At 48.3% G+C, this 24,157-nt stretch overlaps 1 protein-coding gene and 1 pseudogene across 7 annotated transcripts; one reads left to right on the top strand and one right to left on the bottom strand.

Annotated features, from left to right (window-relative positions):
* Positions 1 to 441: 441 nt before the first annotated feature.
* Positions 442 to 3,336, bottom strand: LOC119513944 (annotated as a pseudogene).
* Positions 3,337 to 4,628: 1,292 nt separating this feature from the next.
* On the top strand, positions 4,629 to 23,559 carry LOC119514182 (NAD(+) hydrolase SARM1-like). 7 transcript variants are annotated; one of them, XM_037809819.1, is made up of 2 exons: positions 4,629 to 5,515; positions 22,098 to 23,559. In XM_037809819.1, the coding sequence occupies exons 1-2, from the start codon at positions 5,046 to 5,048 to the stop codon at positions 22,204 to 22,206; spliced, it is 579 nt and encodes a 192-aa protein (XP_037665747.1). In that variant the 5' UTR covers positions 4,629 to 5,045; the 3' UTR covers positions 22,207 to 23,559. The 7 variants fall into 7 exon arrangements, 5 of the variants coding, with proteins under 5 accessions (XP_037665747.1, XP_037665750.1, XP_037665748.1 ...); XM_037809822.1 differs by lacking the exon at positions 22,098 to 23,559 and adding an exon at positions 15,434 to 17,147; XM_037809820.1 differs by lacking the exon at positions 22,098 to 23,559 and adding an exon at positions 9,535 to 10,559.
* The last annotated feature ends 598 nt before the right edge of the window (positions 23,560 to 24,157 follow it).

Here is a 24,157-nt window from a genome sequence, read left to right as displayed (position 1 = left end):
GGTGCACCCTAGGGGTGGGTTTGGGAGAACACAGTGACCAGTTCCCTGAGGCCCGGCCATCTAAGCTAAGCAGGATTTCAGGCTAAGGGTGGGCAGAAAGGCTGAATCAGAACCCACCACCTCCTTCCCCTCCTCTCTCCTCCAAGACCTTAGTCAACTCCAAGGGGTAAAGCAAGCCCAGGACTGAGAGGGGCAGCTTGGTAACCCCCACCATCATCAGAAGGGTTCAAGCTCCAGCTTAGCTGCTGGTGAGTGTTGGGGATGCTTAGCACGGGAGGAAGGCTGGCTCACATGAGGTCCTCCCTGGCCCACAGCTTTTCTGGTTCATGGGTGGGGTACAGTGAATCCCTTCCCAGTCCCCTACCCAACCCATCCTGATGCCCAGCTTCCCCTGCTTTCCCCTCCTGCTTATCTACCCCAGTCAGGACAATAGTCTTGAACTCAGGGCCAAGGAACCTTTATTGGGTGGGGAAGGAAGTTGGAGGGGGAGCTATGGAGGGCCCAGCTGTGTGGGCTCCGGCTCCTACTTGCCGCCAGCGGCTGGGCAGCCAAGCCAGTACTGGGCAATGGGGTGTGGGTAGGGGGGGTCCACAGTGTCCACTCACCGCGTGCGGAGGTTGACTCGGTAGTACTTGTCTGGAAGAGAGGATGGGGAGGGTGAGTGAGACCCAGCCCGGTCCTGCCACTCCTGCCCCAAGAAAGCAAACCCAGGTCTCTCCTGGAGGGGGAAGTAAACATCCAAGATGCACCCAAGGACCCCTGGCCTGGCTTTCTGGGGCCATTGCCCAGGAACTGTGTTCAGTCTGTGGAGCCCAGGACAGCGGGGAAGACCCAGGCTAGACCATCTGTAGGGGTGGCAGAAGATCCCACCTCCCGAGAAGAAGTAGACGCTCTGGATGGGTTCGCAGGAGGCCGGCACAAGCCAGTCCACCCCGAGGTGGTCATAGTTGTCATCTCCCAGTCCGCTCTCCTCACTGGAGAACCAGGACAGCCAGAATGAGCGGGATCGTTGGCGGGGGGTCTGGCTGCGGCCACGGCCACGGCAGGAACGGTAGCGCTTGCGGCTGCGACTCCTAGACTTGAGCTTCTGGGCCCAGGAGGAGCGGGTGGGCAAGCCCGAGATGTACATGCAGCCACCATGGCTGCATCCACCTGCTTGGGCACCCTGGGCCAGCCCTTGCTGATGAGTTGGGGCCGTCTGGTACCACCTGTGGCAAGGAAGGGGCTAGTGAGGGGCCCTGCCCCCCCCCCAGTAGGGCCTTTAAAAGTCATCTGGTGTCCAAGGCTGAACTGTGCCTTGCACAAGGACACATAGTAAGATGGTGGCAGAGCCCAGCTCAGGGCTTCTGACTCCCCGTTCAATGCTCTTTCCCCTGTCCTCTCTCAGCCTTACCCCGTGTGTCTCCTCCCCACCCCCTGAGACCTCCCTAGTCCTCTCTCCACAGCCCCCTCCCTCTGCTGGCTGTGCCCTGCTAGGCAAAGTCCAAGGTGTGGGGGCCAGGCTGAGCCAAGCCACCCCCAAAGGTCAACAGAAGCAAAGTCTGGGCTGAGCAAACAGCTCTCGATTGATAGTTCCACAATCAGAGCCCCCTCAGGCCAGCCAGCCCTCCCCCCACCCATCCAGGGGTCCACAGCCCTTGGGAGGGGGAAGCACGACTGCTCCCCACTCTGTACCAGAAGATCTGCCCCAGAAGAGAAGCTCAGAGATGTTCTCCCAGCTGTCCCGCTGCAGCACCACAAAGTGCTCAAACACGGCCGACGGGGAGCTGTCTCCACACTCCTTCTGACTGGGCTGCTCGTGGAACTCGTACTCCCAGTACTGCTCCCCTGGGGCGCAGGGCAGCCGGCATCAGCAGGGGTGGGCATGAGCCAGGCCCGTCCCCCAGGAAGTATGGAGGGAAACCGAGGCAGCTCCCCTCCCTGGACATTCTCCAACCCACCCCCCTGAGTACCCTTGAAGAAGTAGACCCGCTCCTGGCCACGGAAGCTGTGGGCAGGAAGGGCGAAGGCCGCATCCACATCGTCCAGGATGCCCTTGAAGCCTTCGGAGATGTTGCGAGGGTAGCCGGGGTCCAGGACACCATCGTCGAAGCGCCAGTACTGACTACCCTAAATGACAGGGAAGGGGGAGAGGGGTGAGGAGGCGGCGGCTGGGCAGAACCCCCCACCTGGGGGCAGCTGTCCCCAACTCCAGGCTTGTTGCCCAGAACCTGGAACCTTGACTGCCCTGTCCTCACGGACCCCCAGCCAGGCGCCCACGGAGCCCCAGACCCCACCCCGGTCCTGGGCACAGCAGCTCTCCACCCCTCCCTAGAAGCCCTCCACCCTCACCCACAGCCCCTGTACTGGCACCTGGAAGAGGTAGGTCTTCCCCTGACAGTTGATGCGGGTGAAGGCAGCATCTATGGGGCCTTCAATGCCCCAGACGTCTCGAATGAGCTTGCGGTACCCAGGCCTCACTGCCTTTTCATCCAGCTCATAGCAGTACTTCCCTGGGGCGGGGGAGGCTGTGTGAGGGAGGGGATGCTCCTGGGACAGACCCCCACCCCCAAGACCCGTCCCCAGAGTCACCTCAGAAGGCAAAGAGAGAACCATTCTTGAGGTCGGTGAAGGCATCAAAGGGCTCCCCACTGCACAGCTCCTCCTCGGCTGGGGTCTCGAAGATCTCTTGATCAGAGGTGGGAGGTTCTAGGGTTTCCCCCCCAGTCTGTACATGCTCCCCCTGCTCAGGATTCCCCTCAAGCTAGACCTGCAGTTCAGGGCTCACGGGCTGCTCAGGGACGCTGGCGTTTTTGGGCTGCTCGTGGTCGTCATAGGTCCCGTACTCGTCCTCAGGCAGGGTGAACACATCTCCGCGCGTCACTGCAGGCAGGGTGGGGGAATGGGGGGTGCTGAGCCTCCAGCTGCAGAAGGGACCCCGGGCCCACCTGCCACAGATCTAAACACACCTTTAGGCTTGCACTCAGCTGTGTAGTCGGGGCAGCAGCTCTGGTAGTAAGAGCAGAGCTCGTTGCACTGACACTTCCTCTCCAAGTTGAAGCCCTCAGTGCAGCGGCCCTTGCAGGACTCTGTGGGGAGGGGGGTGCCAATTGGCATGACCAGGCCTGGACTACCCAGCCCACCCCATGTTGTCCCAGGTGGCCACCAACACCACTGCCTCCCCCACCCCACCCCTGCACCTTGATCAGCCAGAACTAGCGGGGCCAGCAGGACCAGCAGCAGAAGGGGCCTGGGGGGTGCCATGGCAGGCCCTCTAGCTGAGGTCCTGGTGAGCTGGGCTCTGAGCTCCGTGAGGTCTCAGCTCTGATGCCCGAGGAAGGGAAGGAGAGGAGGACACTGGGAGGGAAGGAGGGGCAGTGGGAGGGGACTAGAGAAGCAGAGCTGCCCTCTCTGCTGCTGTTTGCTCAACCTCCAGCCCAGCCCCCAGGACCCAGACCCCAGAGGCTGCTGCTGTAAAGGGTCACATTCCAAAAACCCTGGCCCTGGAACAGCTGGGAAAAGAGATCCTTGCCAAGCTCAAGGTCATTTCAGGAGGGGGAATAGCACAGTGGATCTGGAGGGCAAAAAGTGGGCCCACGCTGCCTCTTACTGGCTACGTGACCTGAGGCAAACTGCTTTACCTCTCTTAAGTCTTCGTTTTCTTTCTGGTAAAATGGGACTAATAACACTTGCCTCATGGTGTGTTGGGAGATGACATGAGCTACAGCAGGCAAAATGCCTAGTGTCTGGAGTAGCCCCAAATTCATTCTCCATAAATGGTTATTGATCCATGATTTGTTTGATCAGATGCAACCCTGGCTGGGTGATTCACACAAATGGCTGCTTTGTGTATTTAGGGCAGTGCAAGGGGGGGTGGGAGGACAAATGGTAAATACTCTGGGGAATTTTGTTTGTTTTATCATAAAAGAACAGTGTTTCATTTCTGAGTTCTTTTCTTGGATACACTGATTTCCCCAAGCTGATTTTCACAACACAGGAAACTGTGGAATATTAACCCTTTGGACAGGATTTTATTTCCGAGACTTCCAGTAAGTCCCTGATCCTGGGCAGGCCACTCCCTCCCTCCCTGGCTCAGTCTCCCCATCTGTAAAGAAGGGGGCTAGGCTAGTTCAGCACACTTTCAGACACTCATGAAAAGTACAGTCCCTCTGCCCAGAAAATGCCCTCTGGAACACAACACATGATTTTGTGCACAATTTCAGGGGGTGGCAGACCTCCTAAAGCCCTCCCTAGGGCTTCCAACTGACTTTTTCTGTTCTGTAATCAGAGAGAAGTGTGATTTGGGGCAATCTCTTCTCTATGGACCTCAGTCGCCTCAGCTGAAAAATGGGAACTCCGAACTCCACCCTTTAGGGATGTGAGTGTTAATTGAGAAACAGGCAAACAAGGGCATTGAGAGTTGTACAAGGTCGTTCTTATGATCGTTTTAGCCACTAGGGGGGTAGGCGGCACACTCAGCGGAAACAATCCTCTCCCGCTCCACCCTCTCCTTCCCTCCCTACCCCCCTCCGCGCCCCGCCCCTTATTCAACGTAGAGCGCGGGGTACTCGGCGAGGGGGGGAGGTCTGGTCAGGGTGTGGGCGTGGCTGGGGCAGAGGGGGCGGGGCTTCGCAGGCTGCGGGGGAGGAGCCCCGCGAGACCGCAAGGCGGGGTGTGGACTCCAGATCGCTGCTCCTCGGCGACCCGGCCGCTGCAGAGCATCTCTCCGCCGGGCAGAGCCAGAGCGGGAGCGGCGCTTTGTTCCTGCCACAGCCAACCCGACCCTCTGGCGCTGCGTCCATCCCTCGCCTCTCTGCTCTTTCTTCCCGCCCGCCGCCTGCATCCAGGCCTGCATCCCCTTCCCCAACCCTTCCGTCCTCGATCCTGACCTCATCCCTCCCCCAAACTTCTGGTCAGCGCCCTTGCCTAGTACTCTCTCTCCTTCCCTTTCTCCTGCGTCTTCTTCCCCCTGGTCCCCTATCGGGCCTTCCTTGCCCCGAGGCCCCGGGTAGCTCCGCCGGGCCCCGCCCCCCCAGGCCGGGCATGTCCCTGGCAGCCCCGCGCCCATGGTCCTGACGCTGCTCCTCTCCGCTTACAAGCTGTGTCGCGTCTTCACCATGTCGGGCCCACGGCCGGGCGCCGAGCGGTTGGCTGTGCCGGGGCCGGAAGGGGGCGGCGGCGCGGGCCCATGGTGGGCCGCCGGCTGCCGAGGATCCCGCGAGGTGTCACCCGGGGTGGGCGCCGAAGTGCAGGGCGCCCTGGAGCGAGCACTGCCGGAGCTGCAGCAGGCGCTGTCGGCGCTGAAGCAGGCGGGCGGCGCGCGGGCCATGGGCGCCGGCCTGGCTGAGGTCTTCCAGCTGGTGGAGGAGGCCTGGCTGCTGCTGGCCGTGGGCCGCGAGGTGGCCCAGGGTCTGTGCGACGCCATCCGCCTGGACGGCGGCCTCGACCTGCTGCTGCGGCTGCTGCAGGCGTCGGAGCTGGAGACGCGCGTTCAGGCCGCGCGTCTGCTAGAGCAGATCCTGGTGGCTGAGAACCGGTAAGGGCGCCAGGCTGGGGGGACCCGTGTGCTTCGCACTGTGCCCAGACCGCCTCACCTCACTACACGTTAGGATCAGCGAGTCCATTTTACAAATGAGGAAGCTGAGGCTGGGGAAAGATTAGTGATTTGCCCAGCACCACACAGTGAGCTAATGGTGCAGCCATTCACTCCTAGGGCTAAAGGGGTGGAGGACGTGGACAGGGAGAGGAGGACTGGAGTTGGTCCTGTGGATCAAGATTGGATCCCATTGCCAATGCCCCCCTAAATCCACAGCCGCCTCTCCATGGACCTGGGTGCTCTTCTGTGGTTCCTTCTTTCCCCTTGCCTCTCCTCCCCACCACCACCCCCCACACACACGGGAGGGGAGGGGAACACAATGGTCAGGGGTGTGGGAAGGGGGAGGACCCTCCTCTCTCCTCTCCCCAGGCTGAAATGAGTGCTAATTTAAGGGTTGCTCAACTCCTTACAATCGACCTCCTGCTTCCTCCTTCTTCATTCTGGTCCAGACATGATCTCATTCTGCAGCTGCTGATGGGGAACAGAAGCTTTTCTGCTGGGATGAATGGGTGGGGGAAGAGGAAACTGAAGCACAGAGCTAGGCAGGGGTCAAAAAGGGTATGTGTTCTCTCCCCCTTCTCCACTTAGTGCCAAGATGCACTAAGTGCCTACCTCTTGGGATCTCCTGTGGAATAGGAAGACCCCTGAGGACTCACTTTCCCTCCCTTCCGAAGCCAGGGAAGACCAGACTCTCCCACTCCAATCTCACACCGAATTCTAGTCCCTTAGGCTAGAAGGATTTTGGGAGGATCACTTACAGCTTATGCAGCTCCCATAAGTGGGATGAGAGTGGGGTAGGGACATGTTCCTTGCCATTTTCCAAAAAGAAAAATGGCCTTATAATTGGTGGAAATGATACAACTGTCAAAAATACTTGAACGATAGCATTGTCATCTCTCTTGCTGTAGTAACGAACGCTTAGTTTTTTGTTCTCCCTCCCCAGCCCCTTTACTGAGTTTTCTCTTTGTTGTCTTCTGTTGGGCATGGGTCTCTGGGACCTTCTGAGGTGGAGAGTGGGCTGTTGGCCTGGTTGCTTGTTAGTTGATGATTTTGCTCCTTTTATTTTTCCTTTCCTTTCCTTTTCCTTTATCTTTTCTTTCTTTCTTTCTTTCTTTCTTTCTTTCTTTTTTTTTAGTTTATTCCAGTTGATTTTTTTCCTTACTTTCTGGATAAACCACTTTTCTGGAGACAGGATAATGAAACGTAATATTTTAAGGAAAAAAATATATAAATGGAGCAATTTAGGTGGGAGGCCAAGTTAGGATTCCGCAAGTTATTCAGCAAATAATTAACCTCCCAATTAACATCAGGTGCCCTGATGGAGATGGAACATGAATTTGGAGGGCTAGCAAATGGAGTGAATGTTCACTGGGTGTGGTGGGGCCCAGGTTGGAGGCCATGTCTCATACTTTTGGTATGTGGGGGTGGTGCAGCTACAGTTAGAACCCCCAGGGAAAGGGTGCAGTCAGCACCCTAGGAAGAGGAATGCTGCAAAATGCAAACAGCACTGATATTTTCAAAGTAGAAAATAACAATCATCACCTGGTTCAGTATTACTGAGAGGAGGCATCAACTAGTCTCCCTGTCCCAAGAAACAACGTCCAGGTGCCTGCATCGCTTCAGGACCAAGGCCAGAGCACAACGAGCCCCGCGGTGATCAAAATCCTTTCCAAGAGAGGCGGGGTCTCTGCACCCGAGAAGGCAGGAGAGCCAGAAGGGAGAAAAGGGGCGACACCCTGAGAATTTATGTTTATGAAACTTTTTCTCTGCTCCACCAGCCAGCCCTCCTCTGCCTCCTCTTAAAGAAGGTCCTTTCATCAGTGCTCTCAACCCCTTTTTTGCCGTCCCTCCTTCTGTAGCTCTCTTCTTCCCAGGAGCCTAGGACATAGCTGCCTTCACCCCCAAATACCAGGAGAAGCCCAACAGCGTAGGGTCCTCCAAACCTGGCCCCACAACTCCCAGTTAGGGCACCACCTGCTAGCTCTCTAAATTCACAGTCCACCTCTAGCAGGGAACCTTAATGAATACAGCCTTGAAGAGGTTAAGTGGCTTTCCTGAGAATATACAATGAATAAGTGGAGAACAACAAGAAACTATTGCACAAAAATTTTGAAAGCGTGAAGGACAAAAAGATTACAGTGAAAAGGTCTTTTTCTCTCCTGGATTCCCTCCCTGGAGGCAAACCAGGTACAAGTTTCTTATATGTCCTCCTAGAAAGAGTCTATGCACATACAAGCACCTGCATATATATGTATATGAAATGTACATGTTTGTCTATATGTACAATTTCCTCCTCCTTTGGAGCTGGGATTTGAACCCATGTCTGTGATTCCAAAGTGTGTGCCCATTTCACCAGGCCCACAGCCTCTCAGGCCATAGGAGAATTGGTAGCTGGGTGAATAGTGCTCACAGAAAGCACACAGATCAACTCTGTGGAGTTGTCAGGTGCATAGGGAAAAGCTAGGGCTGGGGGCTCAAGAGACTTAGAATAAAGTTGTGGCTCTGAACTGATGTTCCTGTGCAAGCCCTTCTGCTCTAGTTTGCTAATGTGGCCAGGATGCAAAACATCAGAAATGGATTGGCTTTTATAAAGGGGTTTTATTTGGTTACACAGTTACAGTCTTAAGGCCATAAAGTGTCCAAGGTTACACATCAGCAATTTGGTACCTTCACTGGAGGATGGCCAATGGTGTCCAGAAAACCTCTGTTAGCTGGGAAGGCACGTGGCTGGTGTCTGCTCCAAAGTTCTGGTTTCAAAATGGCTTTCTCCCAGGACGTTCCTCTCTAGGCTGCAGTTCTTCAAAAATGTCACTCTTAGTTGCTCTTGGGGTGTTTGTCCTCTCTTAGCATCTCTGGAGCAAGAGTCTGCTTTCAATGGCCGTCTTCAAACTGTCTCTCATCTGCAGCTCTTCTCTCAGCTCCTGGGCATTCTTCCAAGTGTCCCTCTTGGCTGTAGCAAGCTCACTCCTTCTGTCTGAGCTTATATAGTGCTCCAGTAATTTAATTCAGACCCACCCTGAATGAGTGGGGCAACACCTCCATGGAAATTATCCAATCAGAGTTATCACCCACAGTTGGGTGGGGTGCACCTCCATGGAAACAACCTAATCCAAATGTTCCAACTTAGTCCCCACTAATATGTCTGCCCCACAAGATGGCATCAAAGATAATGGCGTTTTGGAAGACCTAATACATTGAACTGGCACACCTTCCATTCACTGGGCCTGAGTTAAGTCCTCTGAAAATGAGGGTGTTTGATTAGATTATTTCTTAAACACATCCTGGCTCTGATATTTTAGGAGTTTATGTAGCCAGATTGTTCTGGTAGCACAAAGTACAGAGGAGGGATCTTGGGCCCTGTAGACAGGCAGACCTGAATTTGAATCTCAGCTATGTCTCTCACCAGTTGTTTGAGCAGATCATATAACCCCTCTGAGCTTTGTTTGGCTTTTTCATTTGTAAAAGGAATAACTGTCATACCAGCTGCCTGAGACAGGGCCAGAACTTGAGTGGATGTGTTCCCTTGGGGATAGGCTACAGAGAAGCTGAGTGATCAGGTCAGCAAAGCTGCCCTGGCCTTCCTTTTGGCTTGTTCTATGTTCAGCTGGGCCCTGCAGTGGACACAAAGTGCAGGCACTGTTGTCACTGCAGTGCCCACTGGGCAAGGACTCCATGGCTGACTGGATCTGTATCCCTTTGGGGGTGTTACTTGTGGAGGACACCATTTGTGGAGGTCAGGAAGACAGGAAACCTTTACCTCTGCCTGGAGTGTAGTGAATGCCTTCTGCCTGCTCTGCTGACCTCCAGGCCCTAGCCCTTGTACCCGTCTTTCCCATGGCAGCCAGAATTCAGGTTCCTAAAACTCACACGTGATTGGGTCATGACCCTTCCTGAAGCTTTTCAATCACTTTCCATTGGCCATTAAGATCAAGTACAAATGTCTTGCGATATCTCAACAGGTTCCCAGGACTGATCTCCTCTTTCCCCACTCTCCTCTGAAGTGTGGCAGTACCCCAAGTGCACCAGCTCTCAGACCTCTGCAAGCCTTTGCAAGCATTTAATCCTAAAACAGAAAAACACTATATAAAATCTATGAAATCCAAAGATAATTCTTTGAAAAGTTTAATAAAATTAACTTCTAGCCAGAGCGATTATGAAAAAAGTGAGAAGACACAAATGAACAATATCAGGAATAAAAGAAGAGCCATTACTAGATCCTACAGTCAATAAAAAGAATAATAAGAAATATTATTAATTACTTTATGCCAATAAATTTGATGGCTTAGATGAAATGGACCAATTCCTTGAGAAACACAAACTATGAAAACTCACTCAAGAAAAATTACATAATCTAAATAGTACTATATCTATTAAAGAAATTGAACTTGCAGTTTAAAATCCTCCCACAAAGAAAATCCCAGGCCTGGATAACTTCACTGGTAAACTTTACCAAACATTTAAAGAAAAAAATAATATCAATTCCACACAAACTCTTAGAAAACAGAAGATGAGAGAGTATTTCTCTACTCGTTTTTTAAAGTCAACATTACCCTGACTTCAAATACAAATTTTAAAAACTTGATTTGAGTGATGATTATGACTTTTTACATTTGTCAAGCTCATGTAAATGTACATTTAAAAACAGCATTGCTGAGTGACATCATCAACATGGCGACATTACTGAAAACTTCAGAGATTCAATGAAAAAATGGACAATTCTGAATTGTCTGAAACTCTGGAGGAGGATATAGACTGGCAAAGGACCCTGCAAATGCTGAATTGAAGAAAGATGAAATATCAGGTAGGAATCTTCCATCCCAAACCAGCTGGTCCTCTCCCCTCCGCCTCACTTGGTCTCCATTTGGGAAAGGCACAATCAACGCAAACTAGAGTCTGTAGTTAACAGTAACTTTGTAATATGCTTCCATTAATTGTAACAAAGGCAATATACCAAAGCTAAATGTCTATAAGAGGGGGATATAAGGGAGGGGTACGAGATTCTTGATGTTGGTGTTGTCTGACCCTTTTATTTTATTTTATTTATTTTTAGTCATCTTTTTTTTTTTTCCTTTTTCTTTTTTCTCCTCTTCCTCTTTCTTTGCAGAAGATATAGAAATCTCCTCTTATATATTGTGGTGGTGAATCCATAACTATGTGATTAGACTGGGAACCTTTGATTGTTTACTTAGGAGGGAATGTATGGTGTGTGAATAAAACTGTTTAAAAAATAAACAGAGGGATACAAGTGGAGAGAGGGGTGTAACTAATCACTGTTGGCGGGGAAGTAGAATGGTGCAGTCCATCTGGAGGGCATGTGGTGGTTCCACAGGAAACTAAGTTTGGGATTGCCATATGGCCCTGCAACACTGTTATTGGGTATATACTTGGAAGAACTGAGAACAGGGACACAGATGGACATTTGCACAGCAGGGTTTATGGTGGCAGTTTTCAAGAATCACAATGGATGGAGGTGGCTCAAGGGTACTGTATTAGTTAGGGTTCTCTAGGGAAACAGAATCAATGAGAGGTGTCTGTAACTATCAAATTTGTAAAAGTGACTCACGCAACTGTGGGTATGCATGAGTCCAAATTCTGTAGAGCAGTCAGCAAACTGTCAACTCCAAGGAAGATGTCCGATGAACTCCTCAGGAAACGAACCGGCAACTTCGACGAACTCCTCAGGAAACGCTTTGCTGGCAGCCAAAGAAGAAGTGAAGGTCCTCTATCTGTCTTGCTTATAAGTCATCAGCTGATTAATTGGATTAAATCCAGCCAATTGCATTCTATCATTGCAGAAGACACGCCCTTTGGTGAGTCATCAGTCACAGCTGCAGTCAATTGACTGATGATTTAATAAACCAGCCTGTTGGTTTATTAAGCAGCCACAAGCATCCTCACAGCAATTGTTAGGCCAGTGTTTGCTTGACCAGACAGCTGGGCACTATCACCTGGCCAAGTTGACTCATGAACCTAACCATCACAGGTACTGATGAATGGAATGGCAAACTGTGGTGTATACATGCAATGGAATGTTGAGCTGTTACAAGAAGGAATGAAGTTGTGAGGTATGCAACTAGGTGAACGGACCTTGAGGACAGCATGTTGAGTGAAATAAACCAGAAATGAAAAGACAAACATTATAATGCCTCACTAATATGGACTAACTATAATGTGCAAACTCTGAGAATTGAATCTGAGAACACAGGTTATCAGTGGAAGGCTTATCGTAAAGGTTCCTGGATTGTAAACTCTTACAGCAGTTACATCTATTCATGAGTTGTAATGGTTATTTCTAAATTCTGAGATGCTGAGCTGTTTGTGTATAACCTGGTCAGTTCCTGGAACTTCAGGTTATCTGTGTGACACCTGAGACTCAGAACCAGAGTTCAGCAGCTATGAATGTCAGCATCACCCCATATAGCAAATGTTAAAGAGACTGCAAAAGAGATAAGACTTCAATTAGAGATATGAACAAAATGGATTTGGTTAGGACTAAGGTAAATCATACTAAAGGGTAAAGGACAATATTGATTGTGCTTTAAAACTTTAACTTCTGTGTGAGACCAAAGGAAGAGATGTTTATTTGGTGCAAAATCTTTATTTTCTGTAGCACATTATTTAACTTGCATGGTTAGTTTATTCAAACACCATAATTACATGGAACTTTGAATAGGGAGTGAGATCTGACTGATTTGTACAAGTTAGTGTGAAGCCCCAATACATCCCAGAGTAATCTGGACAGAGAATAAAAATGTATTTGCAGACTCCTTGAGGGACCGGGGAAAAATGTGGAAATATTAAACTTCCCCACCAGGGAAATTACTGATATTCTCAAGCACTGGGGACTACCAATTTCAAAGGCCAAGCCCTCAATCTTGGGGCTGGCCCTTATGAAGCTTGTCGCAGCAAAGAAGAGACTAAACCTACTTATAATGGTGCCTAAGAGTCTCTCCCAGAGAAACTCTCAAATGTGGCCTGTCTCTCTCTAACTCTACTCAGCAGGTAAACACACTGCCCTCCCCTCTATGTGGAACATGACTCGCAGGGGCATAAATCTCCCTGGCAGCGTGGGACATGACTCCTGGGGAAGAACCTGAACCCAGCATTAAGAGATTGAGAAAGACTTCTTGACCAAAAGGGGGAAGATAAATGAAACAAAATAAAGTTTCAGTGGCTCAGAGATTTCAATCAGAGTTGAGAGGACATTCTGGAGGTTATTCTTATGCATTATATAGATATCCCTTTTTAGTTTTTAGTGTATTGGAATAGCTAGAAGGAAATACCTGAAACTGTTGTACTGTAACCCAGCAGCCTTGATTCTTGAAGATGATTATGTAACTATATAGTTTACACTATGTGACCATATGATGGTGAAAATCTTGTGTCACCCACTCCCGTTATCCAGTGTGTGGACAGATGAGTAGGAAAATGGGGGAAAAAAAGTAAATGAATAATAGGGAGGGATGGGGGATGGGATGTTTTGGGTGTTCTTTTTTGCTTTAATTTTTATTCTTTTCTTCTGGTAATGAAAATGTTCAAAAATTGATCATGGTGATGAATGCACAACTATATAACCATACTGTGAACAACTGATTGTACACTTTGGATGACTGTATGGTATGTAAATAAATGTCAATAAAATTAAATTAAAAAAAATAAAACAGAAAACTACACATGCATGCAAAAAAGCATTATTGTATGAGAATTATACCTTAATAAACCTGACCAAAAAATAAACAAACAAGCAAACACCATAATAGGCTGGAATAAGGCAATGGCTCTTAGTTTGAAGAACTAGAGAAGCTCATCAAGGATATTAATTAGAAAATAAAGAACTTGGTAACCTGAGCTGTAGTGAATTGCTTCTCTTCCCTCACCCCTCAATGAATTTAGGTATTAAATTGGGGATCAAAGTGGTCCCCATTTTATGGAAAAATCATTTTGGCCTTCAGCATTAACCCAGTAAAAAGAGAACTCAGGTAGCTAAGTGGATAATTTCCTGCTTTATGTGTGAAGAAACTTTGAAATAAAACACTTTAAAAACATATTATAGTTTCTTTGAAGATAGTGACATCCTGTGTAAATTAACAACTAAGTTATCTGGAAAATGCTTCAAACTCACTTTGTAAGCCGACTTCCTTTTGAAAACTGAACACTGCTGAATCTCTAAGAAAGCCCTCTCTCCATTTCCAATTTAAATTTAATGATTGAAGATCAAATTAGTCTAAATTTGGGCTAAATGTGATGGAGTTCCTCTGTAAATTATGGAATTTCTTTTCTCCTGCAATAGTCTGGTATTTAATATAAGATAAAATGAAATTTTAAATTCAATATTTGAGGGATATGTTGAGACAGGTTGTTAACTTGGTTTTGTCCTATGTCAGGGAAACTTAATTTTATTTAACTGGTGATAAATTTGACCAAAAATGTTTGCTATCATCTTTCTTTTTCTCATGTTACCTTTAATAGTCTCTGTATATTGGTTTTTAAAACCAAGAGATTGTTTCTGTGCAAAGGAGTAATGTTGAAGACCAGGAAGCTACAAATTATTTTAAATCTTATCCCACTGACCATGAAAACAAATGCCATGAGAACTCCTGTTCTCTTGTACCTGCTACCCGGTGACCGAGAGCCAGTGGGAAAGGAGCTACTCGTGGTTAGAGTTTTCAGGTCAAGTCTCAGCCACATTGGGTGTCCTTCTTGTACATGAGCCACAGGAAGCAATTATAATTAAAGAAGGTGCCCCTGCCTTCACAGCAGGTGGTCTTTTATCTGTTTCTGTGAGATGGCTACGTTCTTGCTAGACGCTGAACTCCCTCCCCTTCTATTCTGCATCTCCTTTGCTTTTTTAAAAAATTGTAATAAATATATATGACAAAAAGTTTCCATTTTAACCATTTTTAAGTGTACAACTGAGTGGCACGAATAACATTCACAATGTTATGCAACCACCACCTCAATCTAGTTCCAAAACATTTTCATCACCCGGAAAGCAAACAGCGTACCCATTAGGCAGTTGCTCCCCATTTCCCCTACCCCCAGGCCCTGGGAACCACTGATCTGCTTTCTGTCTCTATGGATTTGCCTATTCTGGACATTTCTTATGATTGGAATTGTACAACATGTGACCTTTTCGTGTCTGGCTCCTTTCACTTAGCATAATGTTTTCAAAGTGCATCTATGTGGTAGCATGTATCTGTATTTGAAGAAACATTCCTTTTAATGGCTGAATAATATTCCATTAAATAGATATACCACCATGTTTTTATCCAGGATTCCATTGATGGGCATTTCGTTTTTGGCCATCTTTTAGCTATTGTGAATACCGCTGCTCTAAACATGTGTGGACATGTGTTTATTTTGAGTCTCTGTTTTCAGTTCTTTGGGGTATTTACCTACAAGTATAACTGCCGGGTCATATAGTAATTCTATATATTAATTTTTTGAGGAGCTGCCAAATTATTTTCATAGATGAACCACCTGCATATCTTTTCAGCCTCTACTTTCTCATCTTACTCTCACTTTTTGATTCTTCATAATTCAGACTTGCCTCTTGTTACCCTTTCAGCATCTGTCTGCCTCATTATTGTCTGTGTTTATTAAGTCTCATTTTTCCTATTGGACTTACCTTTCTTGAGGGGAAGTACTGCTATATGCTTCATTTGTTTCATAGAAACACTTCTTACATTGAATTAGCTGAATAACTTAGTCCCCAGTATTCCTCCTTCAGTGTAGTCTTGCAGTGAAATAAAGATAGGATGGGAGGTGATGGGTTCAGACCAAATTAATTCAGATCAGCTGCTCACATTGAGTACATTCTGATGAGCTGTTCATTCCACCCCTTCATTTTTCATACAGGCAAACTACTGACCTGCAGCAATGAAGAAGAGAAAGTAGACTCTGGGCTAGACAATCATAAGTCCTAGCTGTTTATCTCTGGAACACTTGAGGTTAATATTGTTTTAATGTTCACATTAGAGTTTTTTTTCTCCCCTTACAATGTTCATTGTGTAAATCTGCTTTAAATACTTCACCATACCACAGATTCAGTGATCACATGGGTCAAAATAAAACACAGAGTGTATAATTTTTTAAATGTCTCCCAACACTGGATTTCTCCTTTGTTTGAAGAGGAGTCCTTTTAAATGGAGGGTTGCAGTGATGGCCCTCCCACCCAGGGAACCAGCCCCCGCCCCTTCCTGGCCCAGGGAACCCCAGGCTAGGCCCTGCCCACATCAACCATGCTTGGTCATGTGATTTGCTTGGCCAGTGTGACATCAGTCATGTGACATAAGCAGAGGCTCCATAAGTACTTGTGTACCGAGGCTCAACCTCTTGGGACACTGCCAGGCTAGACAGGCCCTGACACGGAGGGAGAGGCCCAGCTCTCCTGGCCAGCCCAGCTCAGCCCAGCTCCCAACTGACCAGCAGGTGAAAGGAGCCATTTGAGTGAGCCCAGGGGAGACCAGCAAAAGAATCATTCAGCCAAACATTCAATGAGAAATAGTAAATTGCTATTGAAACAATACATTGGTGGGCTATTTTTTGTTATGCAACAAAGACCAACTGAAATACTGTACTTTACTGGGTAATTTATTTATTACATAACTCTAATACTAATCTTCAGAAGACTACACACCGATCCTTGCCTCCAAAATTTTTCTTAAAATCCAGGCATTCATGATTCTTCTTGACTGGGATATTTTCTTTTCTTTTCTTTTAGATACAATAACAAGAATAAAACAAATTAAATAATACAGGAAGGTATAAAATGGAAAGAAAAGTATCCTATCCCTTGTCCTCAACCCCAGCCTTCTCTCCAAAGGGAAACACCTTTAACAGTTCCTTGAATTTCTTACAGAAAAAATTTAAACATATAACTAATATGCAGTGGATCCCATTTGTTGCCCACCCTGTATTCACTCTCCTCTCCCCAGGAATGTGACCCCATCCCCAACCTCAAGGTTTTGTTTCAAGTAGATCCTATGTTGGCCCAATCAACCAAAGGGAAGCTGTTTCTATCCCATGGTTTCTATCCTGCTGGATGAGGACATGGAAGCACAAAGCTCCAGGCAACACTGGAAGCTATCTTGTGACCAGAGAACTGTCTGAGGGGAAAGATGATGTTGCAGATAGTAGAGAAGAGAAACATAAAGAATCTGGGTTCTTGATGATGTCTTGGAGCCACCAATTAGACGTTACCTGGAACACATTTCATCTTTGTTCTTACAAGTTACAAGAGATAAGAAAATGCTATGGTTTAAGCCATTTTGAGGTTCAGATTTCTGTTATTTTGCAGCCCCAAACATGCCTACATATGCAATCTTTCCCAAAAAAGCATGCAAAAGAGACCATTTATACATACTGTTACATACTTTGCTTTTTTCACTTAATATATTTTGGAGATGTTTCGTATCTCCTTCTACAGATCTACTTCCTTCTTTTTAACGGATGCTGTCTCAGTTTGAGTGTATTATGTCCCCCAAAACTCCATTATTTTTGATGTAATCTTGTGTCGACAGAGGTATCAGTGTTGATTAGATTGTAATTCTTTGAGTGTTTCCATGGAGATGTGCCCCACCCAACTGTGGGTGATGACTCTGATTGGATAATTTCCATGGAGGTGTTACCCCACCCATTCAAGGTGGGTTTAAATTAAATCACTGGAGCCATATAAATGAGCTGACAAATGGAACTCAGTGCAGCTAAGAGTGACATTTTGAAGATGAGCCGCAGCCAAAAGGGACACTTTGAAGAACACACTGGAACCAAGAGGGGAGCTTCAGCTTACAGAGACATTTTGGAGATGGCCTTTGAAAGCAGACTTTTGCTCCGGAGAAGCTGAGAGAGGACAAATGCCCCAAGAGCAACTAAGAGTGACATTTTTGGGGAGCTGAAGCCTAGAGAGGAAGATCCTGGGAGAAAGCCATTTTGAAACCAGAACTTGGGAGCAGACACCAGCCACATGCCTTCCCAGCTAACAGAGGTTTTCTGGACACCATTGGCCATCCTCCAGTGAGGGTACCCAATTGTTGATGACTTACCTTGGAAACTTTATGGCCTTGGGACTGTAACTGTGTAACCAAATAAACCCCCTTTTATAAAAGCCAATCCATCTCTGGTGTTTTGCATTCCAGCAACATTAGCAAACTAGAACAGATGCATAGATTTTCAACGTATTCAATACCATCATTTATTAAACTGACTGACTGAATGGTCTTTCCAGGTTTTTTAGTTATTAATTTTTAAAATGATTTTTAGTATTTTCAACAGCTTATTGAGGGCTATTTGACATAAAATAGACCACATATTTAAAGTGTACAAATTGATAAGCGTTTGCATTTGTATACACCCATGACAAAATCAAGATAGTGAACCTGTCACTCCCCAAATTTTCCTGTTGTCTCTTTGTAATCTCGCCTTCCTGCCCCTCCCCATTCCCCTTTTCTTTGTAATGGAGGCGTAGATTTTTATTGTATTACATATCGCCATTCATTAACCAGTCTGCAATGATTGAATGGTTGTTTCCTGTTTTTGTTCTTGATTTTGATTTTTCTCTTTCTCCCTATTACAAACCGCTGCTGTAAACATCCTTGAGCACATATATTGGTTCAGCTGTTCTCTTACAGACATATGGCCTTACTGAAGTTTCTGGCTATTGCATTTTTTAGAATGACAGTTCAGATTGTCATTCAGATGATGTATCAGACACCCCTCATGCACCACTTCAGATCTCCTCAGCCTCATCTGTCTCTTTTCCAGCCAGCCCTGCAGTGACCATTTCTTTGTAGATTCCAAGTGATTTCAAGCAGGTGCGGCCACACTGTGTCTTCCTCGGGTCTGCATGCCATTCTCTCCTCCTGCCCTGGGCTTCCCTGTTGACCTAGGACAGAGTGGGACCCCAGCTCCACACCCACACAAGCCAGGGCCACCGAAAGGGAGGGGGCTGAACATCCCTTGGGGTGAGTCTTTGACCAATGGGAGAAGGGAGCTGAGGGATTGCTGCTTTCCTCTTTTGCTCCACTAGACAGACTGTGCTAGGAGGTAGGTTTGTGATTTCTTAGAGGACAACCCTGCGGGATGGAACAATCAGCCACATTTAGCAGTGGCCGATTTGATAATGCATCTTCCATAGTGGCTCTCCCTTCTTCATGGCCTCCCTCTTTTGGTCCCTCACCCCCACTCTCTGGGATTGTACTCCCTAATAAATTAGTAGCACAAAGGCCTTTGCTTCAGGCCATCCTTTCTTGGTAATCCAGGCTAAAGCAATTGGTATTTTCCACATGATTATATTGACTTTAAATTAAGCCACCTGTAAAACTGATGGTTAAGTGTATGCACCTACTTGGCTAGGTTATGGTGTCCAGTTGTTTGGTCAAGCAAGCACTGGCCTGTTTGTGACTGTGAATGTATTGTGGATATAAATCATTGTTCAGTTGATTGCATCTATGGCTGATTACATCTACAATCAACAAAGGAGATTGTCTTCAGCAATGAGAGAGTATCATCTAGTCAGTTAAGGGCCTTAGGGGGAGAACTATGATTTTAGCAGTTAGAACAATTTCTATCTTTACTTCAGCCAGCCAGCTTCTCCTGGGGAATTCACCGGAACCTTCATTGGAGGTCCCAACTTCCCACCTGGACTGTGAAATTCAGACTTGCCCATCCCCATGGTCACATGAGCCAAGTCCTATAATAAATCTCATAATATTTACGTACATATATATCCTGTCAGTTCTATTTCTCTGGAGAACCCTGATTAATACACCTTCCTGGTGATCATTGTCGTAATAGAAAGGTGAGTTGTTAGGATTGTAAACTATGGAAAATAGCAAATGCAGACCAGCTCCCTGCTCTTCTGAAAGAGAGAGGGGTGGGAGTGTAACAGCACCCAACACACAGCAGACTCTGATGCACATTTCCTATCGCTTTCCTCACTGTGTCCACTTTCTCACCTCCTCTCTCCTCAGTGCATGCAATCTGGCTTTCATCGCTACTGTTCTTCTGAAACGGCTCTTTGAAGGAGACCATCAAGTCACATCCATTGGTGGGGTGTCCTGTTCCCATCCTGGGGTCTCATCAGCATCTAGCTTGGTTAACCACCCCCTTACTGAAACTCTGCCTTCTCTGGGCTCCATGCCACCATTGCCACCACACCCTACCTCAGTGACCACTCCTACTTCAGGGCCACCAGAGCTCCACTGTTGAAGACACCAGGATCTCTCCAGCCCTCTTCTCCTTTTCATCCAGTCCTCCCATGGCTTTAAATACAACTCCAGGGTGATGACTCCCAAATCACCATCTTCTGCCCTTGCCGTTCTCCTGGATCTCACTCTCCAACTGTCTACTCATTTCTACTTGGATAGAGGACACAACTCAAACAGAACATGCCTGAAACAGAACTCTTGATTTCCCCCTTAACCTGCTTCTTCCCGGTCTCCCACATTTCAGGAAAGGACACAGCTATTCACAAAGTTGTTTATGCAAAATCCCAGCTGCCATCCTCGGCTCCTCCCTTTCCTTTGCTCTCATACCATCCCTTAGCGAGGCCTACCAGCTTTGTCTCCAGTGCACCCCGCTTCATCCTGCATCTGACCCCTTCCCACCACCTCCACTGTCAGCACCCCGACGCAAGCCACTGCCAGATCCTGCCTGGTCTACAATTGCCTCCTAACTGGACTCTCCAAACCTCCTTTGCCTTCCACATGGCGGCCAGGGTGGTGTTTGTAAAACTGAAGTCAGATTGTACCTCATCACTGCTTAAAATCTTCCAACAACTTCCCTTGCAAAGAGAGTAAAATCCACACCCCTTACCATGGCCCACAAAGAGCCCACATGAAACCCACAGCAACCTTCAAAATTTGCTCTCTAACTACTTGTTAAATCCTACTTTAAAAGCTACCACTTTTCTTTATATATGTTACATTTCACAATTTTAAAAATGTAAAACAAGAAAAAAAAAAAGAGAGAGAGAGAGTCTACATGTTCCGCTCCCTGCTGACCTCTCTGACTTCCTCCTCCTCCCTAGCTCTTCTTCTCTCTCTTCTTCCTGACCTTCAAACCTGTCAAGCTTGTTTGGGGGTCAGCCTCTTTGCAATACGTGCTAATCTCTGTTCCTGAAATACTTTCCCCCCAGATCTTGACATGGGTGGCTCTTCTTGGGCTTTTTCTTATCACTTGGGTCTCAGCTGAAATGTCACTTCTCCAAGAGGGCTCTCCTGACCTGTCTGGTTAAAGTGTTTCCCACCTTAAGATCCTCTTGACCCCATTACCCAGCTTCCTTTTCACCAAGTCACCTCCACTGCATGAAATGATTCCATTCCTTGTTTCTCACACCTTTTATTTTTTTTCAATTTTTTCTTTACTGACTGTGTCCCTCTTCTAGACTGCTTGCCTCAAGAGGGTGGAACTTTGTCCTGTTTCCTTCCATATCCCTGGGATTTAGAATTGTGCCTGGAACACAGTAGGAACTCACTGTGTATTTGTTGAATTAACAAATGGCAACCAGTAGTGTTCAGGGTTATTATCTTGGCAGGCTGTTTTGAATGACTTGGAACAAAGGTGGCCAGAGGGCGGTTTGCAATCTTTGGAAAGAACCAGCTCATCTGCCCACTCAGAGATAAATTTCTCTGGCCTTTGTTTCATTAAGTTTACAATTATTAATTTTCCCAGAGAGTCAGCATCACCAAAGACCTTATGGCACAGTGAGAAACAAAAAGCCTTCATGGAGAGTGTCAGAGCTGTAAGGAGCAGGTAGGTGTTATCAGTCCGGCCTCCTCATTTTACAGAGATGCAGCGTCCAGGGAGGTAAAAGGACTTGTCCACGGCCCCACGGTAACCAGCAGCAGCGGTGGACGTCATGGCGATGTCTCAGGAGGGAGCTCAGACACAGAGGCCCGCGCGTGTGGGGAGTCCTGCAGAAGGGGGTGCCCCTCGCCCCTCGCCCTCCGTGCTGGCTGGAAGGGGATGCCCTGAGCCCCGAGCCCTCCGTGCTGGCTGCCCTACTGCGGGGATGACGAGTGCTTCCATAGCTGAACTCCAGACAGGGATCCAGCTTTCCTTACTTAATAGCTCTGTGACCCCTGGGTAAGTCACTTAACCTCTTCGTATCCCTGTTTCTCCACTTGTAAAATGGGGATAACAACAACCACAACAACACCCCAACCCAGGGTTTTTATAAGGATTAAATAAATTAATCTATCCCAAGAAAATATTTGGCAATCACTAGGCTGAATTCCCCGGTTTGCTAAAAGAGGACAGAGCAGGAGGTGGCGCAGAGCAAACGATCTCACGGTCCTGTGGGGGGAACATGTAACTTGACCTCACTTTTGTTAAACAGCTTTCAAGTCCCCCTCAGTCCCTCCTGCTCCCCAGCTGTCTTGCTTCTTTCTCTCCTCTCCTGTCTCCTTCCTGTCTTCCTTTGAGACACTGAGGAAAACAGTGGGAAATTAGAATTATTTCAGCACTCCCTCCGATATTCGGTGCTTAAGAAAAGTTTTTGTTTTGTTTTGTTTGTTTAAAGGCGCTCCATTCTAATAGACGACTTCCTGGAGAAGCCGGCAGGACCCCTAGAAGCCACAAGGGGGCGGCGCTGCCCAGGGCCCCGCCATCTCTCCGGGCACACGGTGTGAGTGCGCGGTAAACGAGGGGTCTGGGGAGTCCCTCCCTCTCCCGGCCGGCTCCCCGCGGAAGGAAACGCCGAGCATGTGCCGGGCGCACCCCCTAATCTCTCAGAGGGCAAAAGAAACAGCTGCTGGCGCCTTCGCGGGCTCGTCGGGGAGCTGAGAGGAGCCCAGAGCCTGGGCGCAGGGCCGCCCGCAGCCCGGGAGTGGAAGGAGGACTGCAGGAGCACGGAGGCGGCCCGGGAGTGGAAGGAGGACTGCAGGAGCACGGCGGCGGCCCGGGAGTGGAAGGAGGACTGCAGGAGCACGGCGGCGGCCCGGGAGTGGAAGGAGGACTGCAGGAGCATGGAGGCAGCCCGGGAGTGGAAGGAGGACTGCAGGAGCGCGGGGGACCGAGCCCGGAGGGCCGGCTATGGAGGGCCCAGCAGGCGAGAGCCGGTGGGATAACAACAAGCAAAGGCGGAAGAGGGAGGCCATCCCGCAGGAACAGGGGTGGGGTGCTTGTCCCCCAGCAGGGAGTCAGAGAGGACCTGAATCTCTGGCTTGAACTTCAGTGGGCAGGAAGGAGCTTTCCTTCCATTCTTCCTTAAGTCTTTTATCATCCCCTCCATGGGCAGGCAAACCCTGGGCTGCCCACCTGAGGGGCAGGGGAACTGTGACACAGCCATCCCTCCTGTGTATGCACGTGCATACCTGGAGCAGACTGTGTGTGTGTGTGTGTGTGTGCACACCTGGAGGTAGTGATTCTTGCAGCAGACTGTGTGTGTGTGTGCACCTGGAGGTAGTGAAACCTGGAGCAGATTCTGGGTGTGTGTGTGCACCTGGAGGCAGTAACAGCAGCAGCAGCAGGGAAACTTTCTAGACCTTCTCAGGGCATTTTTCTCAAGAGGCCCCAGTTCCCAGGGCTCCCCCTGCTTGGGTCTGCCTGGGACTCTCCGCTGTGTTCTCCAACCTGCTCCCATCCCCACCCCCCAGAGCACCTGGGGGACTCTCACAGGCCACACTCAAAGGTTCCATGCAGCCCCCCCCCCCCCCCGGGGAGGAGGGTCCTGAGAAAGCAGCTGGAAAGTAAGTTATGGCGAGCTTAGCAGTTGGCTATTCTGAGGAGGCTGTGAAAAAGTGTCTCTGAAGAAAGTTCATTCTTTGGGACATCAGGGGCTACAAAAATCTAATGATAGTTAAAAAAAAAAACAAATACAAAGCCCAGAAATCGATTTCCGCTGAATCCAGAGCTTAATTCGCTGTTTCTTGGGATGAACTAAGTTTTTCCTTCTGAGGAATGTGCCAAATGTTTCCAGAGGACAAACTCCATCTGTCATCACCCACAGCGGCTGCTGGTGTTAGTGACGCGGTCCCACCATGGCTGAGGAGGCGGGGGGGTGGGGGGGTGGGGGGTGTTGCTTAAATCCAGGCAGATGCAGTGGGGGCTGGAAAACCAGAGGCCTCTGGAACCAGGTCAACTGTCTCCGAAGTGTTGAAGGATGAGGTCTGAGCAGCTGCAAATCCCTGTGAGGAAAGCCACTCTGGGGTCTTCCTGGACTATCAGGTGAAGGACACGGGGCAGGGAGCAGAAATGAGAAGCTCATTTTGCTCCAGGAGTTTGGATTACATTTTCCTGGGAAAAATAACATCTGCTACTGTGTTTCTTGCTGAATAGGCCAATAATCAGAGACACCAGAGGAAACTTGAGGGAAACTAGAAGGCAAACAGGCAGGGCTGTGCTTTCGTTCTGGCCTTCCAGATACTTCCCCCTGGGCAGCAAGCGTGTGGCAACTGCCAAATATTTCAGAAAAACACTCCCCACCCTTTTTTCTATAGCCCACACCTTCCCCCATGCCGAGGAGCTACTGGCTCCATGGAGTTTGGGGTGGTGCCCGTTATTTTAAAATGTGTTTGTGATTATCAAATAACACATCCTAACTGAAGGAAAGCTTAAAACCACAGAAAAAGAAGAAATAAA

This window comes from Choloepus didactylus, chromosome 18, assembly GCF_015220235.1.
Source record: "Choloepus didactylus isolate mChoDid1 chromosome 18, mChoDid1.pri, whole genome shotgun sequence".
Lineage (NCBI taxonomy): Eukaryota > Metazoa > Chordata > Mammalia > Pilosa > Megalonychidae > Choloepus > Choloepus didactylus.
Note: the sequence above shows the minus strand (reverse complement) of the source record. Positions and strands in the feature narration are given on the sequence as shown.

Coding starts and splice junctions, on each gene's coding strand:
- LOC119514182 (XM_037809819.1), top strand. CDS start 5,046: ATGGTCCTGACGCTGCTCCTCTCCGCTTACAAGCTGTGTCGCGTCTTC. Junction 5,516..22,097: donor ATCCTGGTGGCTGAGAACCG/GTAAGGGCGCCA, acceptor GTTTGTTTAAAG/GCGCTCCATTCTAATAGACG.